Below are 15,533 nucleotides of genomic sequence, written 5' to 3'. Positions count from 1 at the left end.
ACTGACAGGCCTGTGTTTTCTAGGGTCCTCCTTCTTTCCCTTCTTGAAAATCAGGACATTTGCCAGCTTCCAGTCAGATGGAACATCTCCAAATCCCAAGACTATTCAAAAATCATCAAGAGAAGTTTTGCAACATCACTCAGCTCTTTTAGGATTCTCTGATTAATGAATCCTATCCATCCTGATAGGATGAATCCTATCATACCCCATAGATTTGTAGGGATGCAGCTGGAGCATCAGCTCAGGGTCAGCTGGGAGCTGATTATTCTCAAAGTCATGGTCCTTCAGCTCAGGGCACTGAGACTCCCTTGGTCCTATCAATATTATTCTTTGTTACTGTAAGAATCAAAGAAATCACTACCTGTACTCCTGATCCTTCAGACTCCCAATTGTCCCAAGGACCTGAAGGCTCTTTTGATGGGCCTCAGACTTCTCTTTGTTTTTTTTTGTCTCTGCCAGTTTGAACAACCAATAGCAGATAGTAATCAAATAGCCTGACTAGACTGGAGAGCTTTCCCATAACATCCTTTATCTGAGCCCCTGGGAGCCAGCAGACTTCCCTGTGCATTGGGTCCGATTGCATATTGGCCCTCTGTTCTCCTTAGAAGGGAGTCTCCTATTAAAACTACCCCTTTTTCTCTTAAAAGACATGGTTGTGATGTGGAGTACAGGTGGTGGTGTTTTACAAGGCCCCAGAAGGATCTTCACCCACCTCATCTGTTGTCTGGACTTCCAGTTCCAGGACCTCATACCTGTTGAAATAGGTGCTAGTCAATTGTTTTCAGGAGGAGGAACCTTCTTCGGGGTACATGCAGTGACTTGCTTTCAGCCTTCATCTTCAACAGACCCTTGGCTAATTACCTTGCAGGATTCTGAGTCCATCAGCTTCTCCACTACCATGGAGGTTTGAGACTCCTGAGAGTCTTGAGAGTGTAGCATCTCTGTAAATAACTGGTCAATCACTCATTCACTCAAATACTACTTAACTTGTTCATTTCTTCCTCTGCTCCTTCATCCAGTTACACATCTCTTCAACCACAGCACACCTTCTGCAAAAGAACTGTTTGTTGGCACAGCCTGAGAGGCATCAGACACTTCTGGAGAGATACATCTGTCATCAGCAGGTCTGCTGTCCAGCTGGAGGCCTCTGACATGGCTGGGTCAGTGACTCCAGCAGCTGCAGGGAAATGAGCTCTGTAGTGCAGCAACACTACAACTGAAGCTTATGCTAATATTAGCTTAGGTTAATAAGACTGAGGCTGAAAGGATCTTTTCATGGCTCTTCACCACCAGATACTGAATCTGTTTATCTGTCTCTATTGGCTCCTTCCAGATGGTCAAAGGAGCCCTTCCTGGTCACCCTGCTGTATCATGTTCCTGTTCACTGCACTCTGGGTTGCTGATGCTCCTTAGAGCTGATTAAATCTGCTGCACTGTTCCTGGCAAAGTGGCTGACTGGCTTCCCAGGGCTTCTGGGTGCAGAAAGGGCTTGGGGCTGCTGCTCAAGTGCTGCTGATCTTGGGAATCCCATGAACAGCATGACCTAACCCTCCAAATCTACCCAACCAGTCACTACTGCTGCCTCACCAACTGACTTGTTTTGTCCACAAGTTGCAAGGCAGCAAACACTACAAGCATAAAGCCTGGCTGTCAGTTTGATAAAACACTTCCTCTACTAGCTCTTGGATTTCTCTTCCCTCTCTGTAGCGGAAAGTAATTTTAAGCTCCCAGTTAGGTCTTGTCCCTCTGAGAGGGGAGGAGGGCAGGATGCCCCAGCAGAAATGTGCTTTCCTGCTCCCTTCACTGTCCTGTGCCATGGGCCCACTCCTGCCCTGCAGCATGGCTTCTTATCCCCACCTGCTCCTTTGCTGTGGCTGACACACACCTGCCTGCTGTGCCAAAAGGCTGACATGCACAGTTCTTTAAGGTGGCAGAACATCACCACTCCCTCCTGCTGCAGTTTCTGGTTTCCTGTGTTGCCAGGTGAGCACCAGAACGGGCACGGGGAGGAGAATGCAGTGGGGAGCTGAGCAGCCTGAAAGGTAGTGAGACCTCAAGCAAGTACAGCATCACCTTTATATGCAAAACAGAATTGTCTGAAAGCACAGCTTTGTAAGACCCAGGGAGTCAAATCAGCTACTCTGACACCACCTATGGGCTTCCTGCTCTCTGGGTCACTCTGGCCCTTCTATAAGCTGTTTTCTATGAGCTGTTTCAGCTCACTGCAATAGAAGAGAACAAAACAGCACAGAGAGCATGGGGTGGTGGTGGTGATGGTAGTGGTCTTACTGTGCTTAGCAAGTCAGATCAGCACATGGGAGGGTCTGACAAGCAGTGGCCAAGAAAGAACAGCAGCTTTAAGAGCAAAAGGACAAATAAGCAGCAGCATACCCACACACACCCATACCCCTCTTTTCCTGCTCTCCTTCCAGAGTGCCATGGAAGCTGCCTGGGAAACCACACCCCCTACACTAGGAATACTGCAATACCCTTGACATCCAGCTTTCTCCACAGATCAAGAGGTCCCCATAACCTCACAGAGAGCTGAGAAGAGTCAGCTCAGGAGAGAAGGGATCCTCAGAGTGATGGAGGATGAATTCCCTCTTCAGCAGAACGCTGATCACTGCTCTGATCCCTTACCAAGCAGTGAGGACACAAAGAATGTCACTAGAAGTTGCCCTGAGCATCATCATGAATCTCGCACAAACCATGCTGAGCCTGATGCCACTATCTCAGAACTCTGCTGGTTACCTCCTACTGAAATAGCCAGCCTCCTCTGGCAGTGAAAATTTCCAAATGAATGCGACAGGCAAGGTTCAGGCTTGGAAGCAGACCACGTAATGCAAACGCCACAAAGCTTTGTATTCTGAAAAGGAGATGATGCCTCAGCAGCTAAGCAGGGCACCCTGGCTGCCCCAACCACTACCCAATTTGTAACAGCACAGTGCTTCCCAGCTCCTCCTCTCTCATGAGCTTATGCCAGCCACAAATTCATTGGGAGGCTTGCTTGGACTTCTCCAGTTAAATACTGGTTTCCTCTTTCTGAAAGCAGCTTGCAGACAGCAGCAAAAATTAACATGGGAATAGCTGGCCCTGTTTATACCAGCAATTGATTAATGAAGTCCACTTGCAGAATAAAAGCAATGGAAGTTGCCACATGCCAGGACACTTGTCATGAATCACTGGAATCAGGACTGGAGGAGGCTTAAAGGCACACAGGACTGGCACAGCTAAAGCCAGTGGCTCAAGATGGCCTCAAGATGACAGTGCACTGTGCAGGTACAGCTGGGGGGCCCATCAGCATGGTTCCAAAATGGGCTTCATGCAAGATTAGGACAACTGCCTGCACTACCGTGTTTTTTAACAGCAAGCTGATACCAAAGGGGTCAACTTCAAGAAATCCAAAAAAAGACCTAGTAACTACTGATAACTATGATGATTAGCATTATATATATTGTTATACAATTCAAGAGGATAGTCATTCTTACAAGCTGTGTCCATTTTAAGCACAGGAAATTAATCTTTACCTGTGCATCACATGCAGATTATTTTCAGAGAAATTCAAGTCTACAGCTTTGCTCTCTGGGTGGTAAAACTACAGCTCTCCCTTACACAAAAATGATGATGAAGCTTGGAGTACAGGCACCACATATATTTTATTTCAGATGTCTTCAGTTTTGAATCTATTAATTCAGCTGACAACAGTGTAGTAATTTGAAAAAAGTTCTTCTCCTTCCTTGATGTCTCTGAGAGTGACAAGAACTACACACCTTAAGTGGCTGTAAAAGAAGAAGCAAAACGTGAAAGTGAACAGTTATATTTTCCTTTGAACTGTTTTCAGTTCATTTCAAGAAGCTAAACCAGTGCCTCATGCAGATTAGTTTTGAGTAATATGTGTAATGCAGGGCAGGGAACATGGGAAAACAACACTGGAATACAGACAGCAAATATAAGCAAAACCAATATAATTAAAAAACTCACAGCCTATGTGGGTATGCAAAAACTGTTTCCACTCAATTGTTCCACACAATCATTCAGAGATGAAAAGAATTAGTCAAGACTGCAAGAGACACACTTACTCAGACAGGAACAGAAGCTACAGCAAAGTTCTTGCAGAAGTCACTCCTGTGGACACATCTGTCCACAGGTGCCAGCTGGCTAAAGCGTCTCTCCTAAGGCCTACCACTACCCAGGAAGATGGCTCCTAACTGCACCAGAGACCTGCTGCCATCTGCAGAGATGGGTCAATTATCACAGAATCACTAGGTTGGCAAAGACCTTTAAGACCATGAGTCCAACCCATGTCCTAAACACCTCAACTGAACCATGCCACCAATCCAGTCTTTTTATAAACACACCCAGGGATGGTGACTCCACCACCTCCCTGGGCAGACAATTCCAGTTCTTTATCATTCTTTCAGTGATAAACTTTTTCCTAATATCCAACCTATATTTCCCTTGGCACAGCTTAAGACTGTGTCCTCTGGTTCTGTCAGTTGCTGCCTGGAGAAAGAGACCAACCCCACCTGACTACAGCCACCTTTCAGGGAGTTGTAGAGAGTGATAAGGTCACCTCTGGGTCTCCTTTTGTCCAGGCTAACAACTCCAGCTCCCTCAGTCAGCTGAAATCAGGGGCTGGCAGGCAGTTTCTCACACAGAAATGTAGAAATCCACCCCTCTAAACTTCCTTTTAGTGAACGACCATGCCCTAAAACTGAAGTATGTGTTCTGGGAAGGAGAGTGCTTTGCATACTGATGAACCAGGGAGTGGGAAACAGCATCAAGTCTCCACTATTCAAAATTTAGTGTGAGGCCATTTTGAAACATATGCAACAACAAGGTAAATAAGTACTGAGAACTGTTTCATAAGACATAAAAAGATCTAGAAAACAGATAATCTATGTTGTCACTATGGTATACATCAGTATCGAAAAAAGCACCTAGAAGCAGATGGGATTTTTTGCCTAGTGGTAGCACACTGGGAGAAAGGATGACCAGAAGACTGTATTTTCTTGGACAGGTTCCAAGCAAGAGCAAAATTCCCCCTTCCTCAAGCAGTCTATAGTTTATGCACTTTCACACTTCAAGTACAGTATCCAGGCTTCCTGAGAATTTAGTTCTACTGCTTATTTTATTAGCACTTTTTAAATTATCTGCAGATTCCAAATGCATCTTTAACCTTCACTCAACCAACTCTAAGTATAATCAGAAAAGATGTTTTTCCAATATGCACCACGACTTTCTCCAATGAAATTTGAGTACTTAAATAACTCCAGAATTATACTAAAAGTTCAGATATCTGCTCTAAAATGTTTATACATCCTTGAAATGAAGAGAATTATCTGAGAAATATTTGCAAGTATTTTAATTTCTGAAAAAAATGTGGACTTTCAAGTCATAAAGAGGATGTTGTAATTTTACTAACTGTACTGTAACTATATGCCCTTGTATAGCACACTATTTCACTTGTCTCAGTACAATTTTAGGTTTCTTCTTGCAAATTCACCTGCTTATTTGTCATATAAGCAGAAGGCACAGAGAACAGAGAGTAAGAAGCCTAAATCTGAATTATCTCAGAAGGGCTTTGGTCAAGGCTGAAACAGATTTGTGATACGTACTGAAAAGCCTCAGTACTGTAATACAAAGTACAACTACTGCTTTATGGGATTCAGAAGAACTGCACTATAGTGCAACACTGATTGTAAAACTGTGTCTTCAGAGATATGCTTATTTCATGTGTGAACACGTGGAAAAAAGAATGAGGCATCTTGTAATTAAAATTAAGTCTATTCAGAGAGGTAAGTCTCCCATTGCACACTTTTGTGCAACTCATCTTCATATGGTTTGTTATTTTTCAACCATGTCTGTCTTTTCTTTACACATGCAGTATGCTTTGTATCACACAAATCTACGAGCTCTTTCATTAGCTGCCAACCTCTCTATGTCATGGCTGTAGACGATGTTTGGAAGATATTGTTTCAATTCTACTGGAAAATGTCCTGGCACGTCAAACTCTTGGTAACACACGTTTGCTGTTTTTTCTAGGAATAAAAAAAAAGTTATTTGACAGGGCTTAGAGATGTGTAAAAACATCAAATGTACTGCTACAGAAGAACCAGATGCTTCACCAAGTCTGAAAACCATTCCTCTGCTGGGAGGTACTGCACTCCTCTGAAGGCCTATTTTGAATTACACAAGAGGTACACAATCAACTATAGGAGCTTTGCCCAGTTATCAACATGTCAATGAAGAGGCACATCTTGTTTAATGCCAGGGGTAGCTTACAGGACTGCTAAATGTTACAAATACACAGAGTTTGCATTTACAATTAAAAAAATTTGGAAAATATTTTTGCCTGGTGGCAAAACATGTCAGAAATACAGGCAGGGAGAAAATCACCACTTACATAGACAGGACCTGGAAGAAACAGTTTCATGGAACAGCCCTGTATCTCTGTGCCAATCCTCATGTTGCTCTTCCAGCAACCTTTCTGAATGCTACTTGGAGGCAGAGAATCTTTAGTGTAACACAGGCTATGAAAGCCACTTAGAATCTGAGTGAACTGATTACAACAGCAGTTTTCTAGATTTTGTGCATAAATGTAAGGAAGTCTAAAAAAAGGTCTTACAGTTCAAAGTGAGCAGTGACAGAACCTTACTGTACATGTCACTGTGTGTAGTTTTCTCAGGAAGCCTCCTAGAACAATACTGGGGAACTTGTTATGCAACTCTCTACTGTCTTAGTCTGGTGGTACTTTGCCAGATATCCTTTCCCACCATCTCACTTTTGGGGTGTGTGCCTTTCATTCTACATACCAGGAGGAAAACTGGAGCATCAGTGAGAAAAAGTGTATTTGAAGTGTTGCTGCATGGAAGGATTCTAACACTCAGTTGTGACAAAAAACCTAAGAAAAGTTTTACTCCCTAAGTGCTTGTTTTAAACAGTGCTACTGCCCCCCAAGATCAAATTCCTATTCTCTGTGTCACCTTCAAAATAATTTATACCCATAAAGCCAAACTCATACTTCGAAAATTTACCTGGCAACTTACCATGTGAGCAGTTGTTGACATACTGTCCTACTGCCAGTGGGTTTTGCAGGGTGGCTGTGAGCCAGCTCTCATCACTCATTTGAAAAGGGCCAAGTTGATCTCTTCTGCTGCAAGACCTGAAATGCCCAACCGTATTAGCATGGATCATGCTCCTCTGTCTAATAGGTTATCTTACTTCCTCTGGAGGAATGGCCACAGTCACTGCATAAACTTACAGGGAGGGCATGTGCATAGACCAACAGCTCCCACTACTCTGTGGTGTCCTTCAGACTCTGGTGGAAGGATCTGCACAAAACTACCACACACTCTTCCACAAATCAACACCTAATGTTACCATTACAGAAGTGTCAACACCTTTCACTCATCTCTTAAAATGCAAAGACTCATTACAATATTAGCTTTCAACCCATTCCAGAAATTAAAATCTGGCATTAGTGGGTATTACTATTCAAACTAGGTATTATATCAACCTCCTAGTTCTTTTCACATCATATTTACACACAAATTGCAACAAATTATATTTTAAGGTAAATCAACCAGTTAGGTGTGTCAGGTGAAGTTCAGACTGGACATTATGAAAAGATTCTTAACTGAAAGGGTGGCCAGCCACAGGGCTCCTCTGGGAAGTGGTCACAGCACCAAGTCTGTCACAGTTCAAGAACGTGTGCATGATGCTCTTAGTCACACGGTTCAGTTTTAGGTAGTCTTGCGTGGAGTAGGGACTTGGACTTAATGAAGTAAGTAGGTTTGAGGAACAGCTCAGAAGCATTTCAATACTTTTACACTACATCCTGCTCTAGTACAACTATCTTTTGTACCAGAAAGTCTTCTACATCAAAATGCATCTCACTGGTGTTACAGATCAGTGACAGAAGTACATAATGGATCACATCCAACATCTCTCAATCTTGTGCTGTTTGCATTATGAGCAATGCACAGGTGGATGACAATCAGGGTAAGAAACAGGGAACTAGGATGAGGAGTATCCCTGTTTTAAATCAGACGAGTGACAATCCTTTATTTCTTCTGCTTACCTATATACTGATCTTGACAGTCCTTTATCGTTCCCATCAATAAGGACACCATCAATGCACCTAAAAATAAAGGGATTGCCAAGGGACTGGAAAAAGATGGGCTCATGCTTTCTGTATACTGTACCTGTTGCAAGACAGATATTATTTCAGAAGTAAGTTAACTGTCAGAATGGGCTTTCAATCTCCTCCACAAAGAAACTCAAAGGAGAGACAGTGGGTAGGAGAGAAGTCCCCTCTCACTTAGTGACACTGACATCTGTAAACCTACAAGCTTCCAGACACAACTTTTTGGGATGTAAAAAATTCCCTCTCAACTAAATGAGCTGATATATTCCAAAGAGAGAAGCCTCACAGGAAATCATAGAAGGCCTGAACCAAATATCTTTGGGAGAGGTAAATAAAGCCTTACAGCCAACCAGTGTGCTTCAGAGATGAAAACTTCAGGTCATATCTGTTCAGGAAAGCACAGCTTAAGATACTAAGCTGTTTTATTACTACTGTGTTACAGGACCCTGAAAAACACACACAGATTCAGCAAAGAATCTGAAACACCTAGCTCCATTACCCCAGGAATTTTGTTTGGTCCAGGAGATGGAAAATGACAAATCAAGGACAAACTATTTCAGCAGACTGTTTCCCAAGTCTGAGAAGAGGATTTAACCTGCCCTGAATTCCAAGCACAGAAGTGCATCCAGCAAGCTGACTGGCTTGCCATTTTTCATTAAATCGTTGTCCTGCATCCCTCACACCCACTACATCTTCAGCACGTCTCTGCAGAAATCCTGCACTGTAATCTCACAAGGAGCCAGGCAAAGGCTACAGGCAGGCTACAGTCCCTGTACACAGGTCCCATTCCCAGCCTGGAGGTCATTACCCTGAGAAAGCATTTCAAGAGCCCATCCTCTTGTGTTTTGCTAGAAGAGCTATTACAGGAGACTCTGAATGAGCCTACGTTCATATCTAGCATGTGCCTGAAATTTGAAGTGAGCTGCAGAAGTGGCAGGCTCTCTCGCTGTCACTCAGCAACTAGTCAGTTCACGGGTAATCAATGGCAATGGCCAGGTACTTAAAAAAATGCACTCCACTGCCCAGTGAATGCTGGGGCTGCTCCCCATCCTGCATTGCTGGCATAAGCCAGAGACCACAGGGGATGATTCTGCTTGCAGATGAAACATAAATAAACACAAAGCAACTCAGCAGAGCTGCTAACTTAGCCATACTGATACAATTACAAACCTTTTAAGTACTGTATGCAAATACAATTCCAAGAAATGAGGAAGACAGAAGTGCTGATTTTTCCAAATACGCTTCATAAAATAATGTTCTGCTAAATTAAGGTTTTATTTTCATTCTCCATTTTGTACTTCTGTACTTGGAAGAAACTAATGAAATTGTCCACTGACCTCTGTGGAGATCTCAAACCTCATTTTTCAAATCCTGAACCAAAATGGAAACCCCAAGGAATTAAACTGTTCTGTTCATCTACTTTAAATTTCTCCTGTGCATTTACATTTAAAGAATCTGGAACAAATTTTGCAGCTGCAAGAAAATCAGGCTTTAAGTACTAAAATTTTTTTATAAACAAAATTATCCTTCCCAATATTGTTTTTTTGTATTTCCAAAATAACTCTCGATAGTTTATAAATATTCTCATGCAGCCTAACTGATGATTTTGTTAAGAAATGACAGAAAGAAAACCCACAGAATAAAAATTAGCGTAGATCTGGGGCATTCCATAATCGGATGGTTAGAAGTCCCATGTAACTTAATCAAAAATAAGAACATTCCATTACCAGGATACATAGACACAACCGTCCCTTTCGGTACAAAACCTTTGGTAACAAAGACTCCAGTACCAGCAGACACCAGCGAACTCCTGTCTCTGCTAATAGTGAACCCAAGTGTGTTAAACAAAACTTCCTCAGGACTAAATACGTGCTGACCCTGATGGTTACAAGAATTTACTTTCGACCGCTTCTGCTCCACAGTAAGTAATTCCAGATATTGGCACTTGACTTCTGGAAGTAAGGCCAGAATATCTGCTTGTCTACTGATGTCATTTATGAACAGAGCTTTAAATGTTTTCAGTAGTGTTTCAAAGACATCTTCATCAGCAATAATTTTGTCTCGAGAGCTTTCAGGAACATATCGAAGGGTCCTGTAAAGAAAAAAAAATTAAAATTAGAAACATATATTACTTTTTCTTCTGTATAGAGAAGAGCCATTTTGCAGCATCAGTAATTTTGACACACTGTTGTTTTTGAAAACCCCAAGCTTTTTTCATGCTTGTTCAAGCTAAAACCACCGTTCTTAAAATACTAAAAGACTGTTTAGTAAAAACCAGTACATGTTCTACTACAAATCATCATCTCTGACTATTTACCACAAGTAGGTTAAACCCTACTGAGCTCTAAGAGACAAAAGCACCAAAAATAAAACATAATTATCATGTTCATTAAAAAAAAAAACCAAATAGTTCAGTACATTTTAAATGAGGTAAAACAAATATTGCATGGGCAATATTTTGTTACTTATAACCATGTCATAGTAATTTAAATGCAAACACTACTTTCACTATTAGAATAAGGCATACACATCTTACCAACAAGAAATATCTATCTATCTATCCTTCAACGTTAAACACCATTTTTAGGTGTCTCACTAAGAACTTCATGACAGCCAAGGGGCGACCAAGGCCGAAGAACTTCTGAGTGACAAACCCGAGTGAGCTCCTGCGGCGCCCCAGATCATCCCGACGAGGGGCAGCGGGGTGTGGACTAGCGCCCGGGACCTTTCCCTGCGCCTCACCTGCGCTGGCGGCGGAGGTTGAGGGCGAGCCAGGGCACGAAGCGGTACTTATAGGATCGCCAGCGCCGCCGCAGCTCCCGCAGCATGGCGACCTCTCCCTCACGGCTCCGCCCCCCCGCCGAGCCGCGCCCGCACGAATTGCACCAACCAATCCGCGCTCCGGACACACGCCGGCGCGTTTGTGTCCTGAGCTGCCATTGGCGGCGGGCGGGCCGTGACGGGGGAGCCGCCGGGGCCGAGGCTGAGGGCCCGGCTGGCGCTCCCCGCGCGGGTGACGCCGCGGCACAGCCAGAGCGGGGAGAGCTGCGGGCACCGGGAAAGAAAACGCATAGCTCCTGGGTGCACACCTACAGACGAAAATACACACAGTTCTCTCGGAACAATGTTACATTGCACCTTCTGTGTTGTACTGAACAATCCAAAAAGACAAGATCAGAGGAAAAGGTGGTTTTAAAATTATCTAGAAGCGGCCGTTAAAGACCACTCCTTACGCTGTCAGATCACCTCCAAAATCATCCAGTGCCTGATTCTGATGCTAAGGGCCGTTAGTGCCTCAGATGGACACAGAATGAATTAGGTTGGAAAAGACCTCAGATCGAGTCCAACCTATGACCAAACACCACTCTATCATTGTTCAATCTTCCCTTAAACTTCTCCAGGGACAGTGACTCCATCACCTCCCTGGGCAGCCCATTCCAATGTCTAATCATCCTCCCTGCCAAGAAATTCCTCCCGATACCAAACCTGAACCTCCCACGCAGCAGCTTAAGGCCACATCCTCACATCCTGTTTCCTGGGAGAAGAGGCCAACTCGCACCTGGCTCCAACCTCCTTTGAAGCAGGTTACATCCGAACTCTTTTCTCCAGGCTGAGCCCCACCACCCCCACTCGAGCTCCCTCAGCTGCTCCTCGTGAGACTTGTCCTCCAGAGTTGTGATCCATGTCATAAAAAGAGCGTCTCAGTTATAGACTTAAGTCTATAATTAGTCTTTTAGCTAGTATGTGGCTGTGGTAACAAGGAGACGTGTACTTTGTAACATCATAAGCTACTGTAGATTTAAAGGTGCTTCCCACTGACTTATGTACAGCAAGCAGCAGCATCGAAGTACAGAGATTGAAGGGCTATATTACAAATCACAAGCATTTACAAACAGGGGAATAAGCCCTTTTGTTGCCACGTTCTACCATCACTTACCTCTAAGCTAATTTTAAAAAATCTAGTGAGGAAAACAATTGCTCAGCGATTGGTCTTCAGAAATTAGCAATGGCCCCCAAATCTACATACCACCACAGGTGTAAAGCTAAGGGTACTGCTATAATTTTTGGCCACTGTTGTATTTTGGCTGCTTGGATACCTAGTTTCACAAAACTTTTATCTTTGGATGCTGCTCCTTATCTTCAGTTTTAGTTTAACACTGCCAATGAGCTGGGAAAAGAAGAACACCTATGCATGTACTTTATTCAGAAAGCAGTTTTAAAAATGTGGCGCATTTGAGAGTTGGTTTTGGAGTAAACAGAGAAATCAGACCGTAAAACACTCTAAGGGGTTAAACGACTCCTTCCTCTGGACCTGAAATTTTGACAAGGGTTTGGGAATTTGAGACAGGCCCATCAAAGCAATGTAACTATCAGAATTAACTTACCATCTCAGAACTTTACAAATATTTAAAGTTGTGCCTTGATTTATTCCACAATCACTTCAATTCAGCCGTTGGCCTACCTCATCTTTTCCAAGAACAGGAGCTGATCGAAGGGCTCTTGGGAACTGAAGGAATTGAGGGAAAACGCAGGAAAGGGCACAGTGGCTGCCGCAAAGTGCTTCCCTGCCATCTCCTGGCCTTCCTCGGTAATCACAGGGAAGAAAGGTCTCACTTCTGCAACTCTGGTTTCAGCAGCTGTGTGCTATAACCAGAAAACAACACACATGTTCACCACATCACATGGATATTGTGGCTCTTAAAAGTCAGGCAGTGACAGCGTGATTCAGGTCATTAAGGAAGACAACGCAATGACTGAAAAGTTAGGAAGAGAAATGGAGAGCTTTGGGAGGTGGGCTGTCAGGTCATAACAGCCATGCACACAAGCTGCCCACTTTCATGTAATGAAAGGACATATGTGACATTCCAACATGTTCTGGAGGCAGTCCTTAGCCTCGAATGAGAACTTGCAAAGATGAAACACCATCAGACTTCAACCTGTGACCAAAATGCAGAAATGTGATTTTATTCCCACCGGAGAGGTCGTACCAGGCATAGAGCTTACCCTTTGCCTGTGAAAGAAGTGAACGTGCCCTGTGCACATACTTGATTCCCAAAGTAGGTGTCTTTGGAATTTACTGCCATCTGCTGGGCACCAGTGATCTCTGCCATCCTTCATTCCTGAAAAGAAGGCTGCAACATCACAAATTGGACACAGTACTGCAGGATTCAGAGCCTCTCTAGTAAATCAGATAAAGATACGTTACAGTAAGTTTATCTCCTACTTAAAATCCTTGCCATGTATTTTCCTTTCTCACATTTCAGGTAGTACATTTTTCTGATTTGAGAAATCAGGTATTAGGCTTTATTTGAAGATTTCTGCTGCCAGTTTTTTCTGAATTGATACACTTGTATCTGTCTGCAGAAAGTCTCATAGCTAATAAAAATGATAAAAAGTGCAGTCCTTCAAAATATAGAATTTATAGTCACAAGAAAGCCTATAGCTGAAACCTATTTCCATAAAAAAAAATATTAGTTTTTAAAATTTAAAAAATATCTGGAGAAAGACAAGAACTGAAATAAGCCCTAGTTTGCAATATATGGATTGCCTGAATAAGAAAAGGCTTATGTTTGCTATTAAAATCTCCAGCAACAGAATCATTTCACTAGAAACATAAAACAACCCATTAACTTCCAACACACACTTCAATGGCTCCAGAACTGACCTAACCAGCTCACTTGAATAGGTAATTGTTACATTTGCAGTAATTCAAAATTTAGACAATTCTTGGCTTAAAGGCGTAATCAAGTGAGATTCTTAGATAACAGTGCTGTCATAAGAAAGTTCCTTTCTTTATCATTTAAAATAGAATAGTCATTGTTGCTGCCCTTTATTAGAAACTAAGTCTTGATATGTCAAATGTATGAAATTGTGTATGAGCAGTAAAGTGTACCAGAAATATTTTATTTCCATCAGTTAAAGGTATGTGTTTGTCTTACAGTAAGCAAAGGACAAAGTTTGTTCAAAAACTTTTATTTACTATAAAGACAAAAAACACCAAAATACATACAAATTATACTATATAAAATTGGTTCAATGGGGTAAAAACTTTTAATTAAAATATCTTGATATATTTAAAATAACATAGGATACAATGAAGCCAAATTTCTTAACCCAGAGATTTCTGTAAAATTTGCTTGCACAGTAAGGTGCTAATAGAAGTTAGCCCTTAAGCCCTGGAAATCTTAGGAATCAGTCACATAGCAAATATAATTTCATTGTGAAAGTGAACTTTGGTAGAAGAAACTCTATAGGACACCTGAGGTAGTAGAAACTGGAATAAACAGCAGTAGACGTTATTTACAACTTAAGTACCAAATAACATTAAGAACACAAAAAATAATTACACATTACAATTTTCAGTCCAGCTTTGATCCAAAGAAAATAAGAATATTACATCACATCTCCATTTTAAAAACACCACAATTACCAGCAAGCCGAGGGAAATGCAAACTCAAACAAACGCATTTGGACACCTAAGAGGCAGTTTGAGTTTGAAATGTGGTAGGCATGGTGATCTACATAGTAATACTGATTAGCTGAGGTTCATCAGTTTATATAGTTTACATTTCTGCCAGAAACAGTATTAATCTGAAAACTGATCTTCCAGTACTTGAATTGGCAAGAGTGCATCCTTTAAAGCTTGCACATAAGAAAGACTTGGAAACAATCTTATTAGAATGAGAAATTCTAAAGTGGTCAAAAAAGAGTCAAGTACAAAACAGAGCTACCAAACTTCACATTTCCATATTATCTTTTTAACTCTTCAAAGTCTGCCAATCTTCAAAAACAAAGGAATGTAAAATTTCCAAAAGAAACACATTCACAACTAATGACATGGTTTGTTTTTTTTTTTATTAGTATGAGCACTATCATTCATGTAAACTTATCTTTAAGATGTCTTGCTTCCAATTTGTATTATACACTTTAAAGGTACTATAGCTTATTTAGTTTGTCCTGAGTCTTTGAAAATAACCAATTCTATTTGAGTCCAACAATCCAACTGGCTTCTGAAGAGTTATAACATGAACAGTATTTTTTTTCAAAATGGATTAAACACAATCATTATTAGATTAAAAAAGATCCCCATTTTTAAAAAAGCAAAAGAAAAAGCTGCCATTTTCCTTCAGAATTACATGCATCAGAATCTAAAAACCTGCCTTTAAAATAATTTTAAAAACCTATTAAAAAAAAAACTCCACATCTCCTAAAAACCAACAAGTTTTACACTACAGGTGAAGCTTTACTTCACATTTTACTTTATCTTGATCTTCAAGTCCAAGTTTGTTTCTTGTTAAAATAAATACCTTTCTTATGGTAATATTTTTAACATTTTCAAATTAAATTACCACTAATGGCTACAGTAAATAGATGATGTACGGCA

The 15,533-nt window shown here is 41.6% G+C and overlaps 1 protein-coding gene across 16 annotated transcripts in view; it reads right to left on the bottom strand.

Annotated features, from left to right (window-relative positions):
* Positions 1–3,592: 3,592 nt before the first annotated feature.
* MAP3K1 (mitogen-activated protein kinase kinase kinase 1) overlaps positions 3,593–15,533 on the bottom strand; it is a 69,130-nt gene continuing 57,189 nt past the window's right edge. Inside the window, exons 1-6 of one of the 16 annotated variants that reach the window (XM_068177266.1) lie at positions 10,892–11,023; positions 9,877–10,241; positions 8,084–8,207; positions 7,050–7,165; positions 5,936–6,041; positions 3,623–3,779 (exon numbers count right to left, since the gene is read on the bottom strand). In XM_068177266.1, coding sequence (XP_068033367.1) covers positions 3,692–3,779; positions 5,936–6,041; positions 7,050–7,165; positions 8,084–8,207; positions 9,877–10,241; positions 10,892–10,977 — 885 coding nt within the window. In that variant the 5' untranslated portion in view covers positions 10,978–11,023 and the 3' untranslated portion in view covers positions 3,623–3,691. Of the gene's footprint in view, positions 3,780–5,935; positions 6,042–7,049; positions 7,166–8,083; positions 8,208–9,876; positions 10,242–10,891; positions 11,024–12,434; positions 13,327–15,533 lie in introns of those variants that run through there. The other 15 variants (XM_068177255.1, XM_068177254.1, XM_068177253.1 and 12 more) reach the window with 15 other exon arrangements.

Source organism: Anomalospiza imberbis, chromosome Z, assembly GCF_031753505.1.
Source record: "Anomalospiza imberbis isolate Cuckoo-Finch-1a 21T00152 chromosome Z, ASM3175350v1, whole genome shotgun sequence".
Classification (NCBI taxonomy): domain Eukaryota; kingdom Metazoa; phylum Chordata; class Aves; order Passeriformes; family Viduidae; genus Anomalospiza; species Anomalospiza imberbis.
This window is presented reverse-complemented; position numbering and strand designations above follow the sequence as displayed.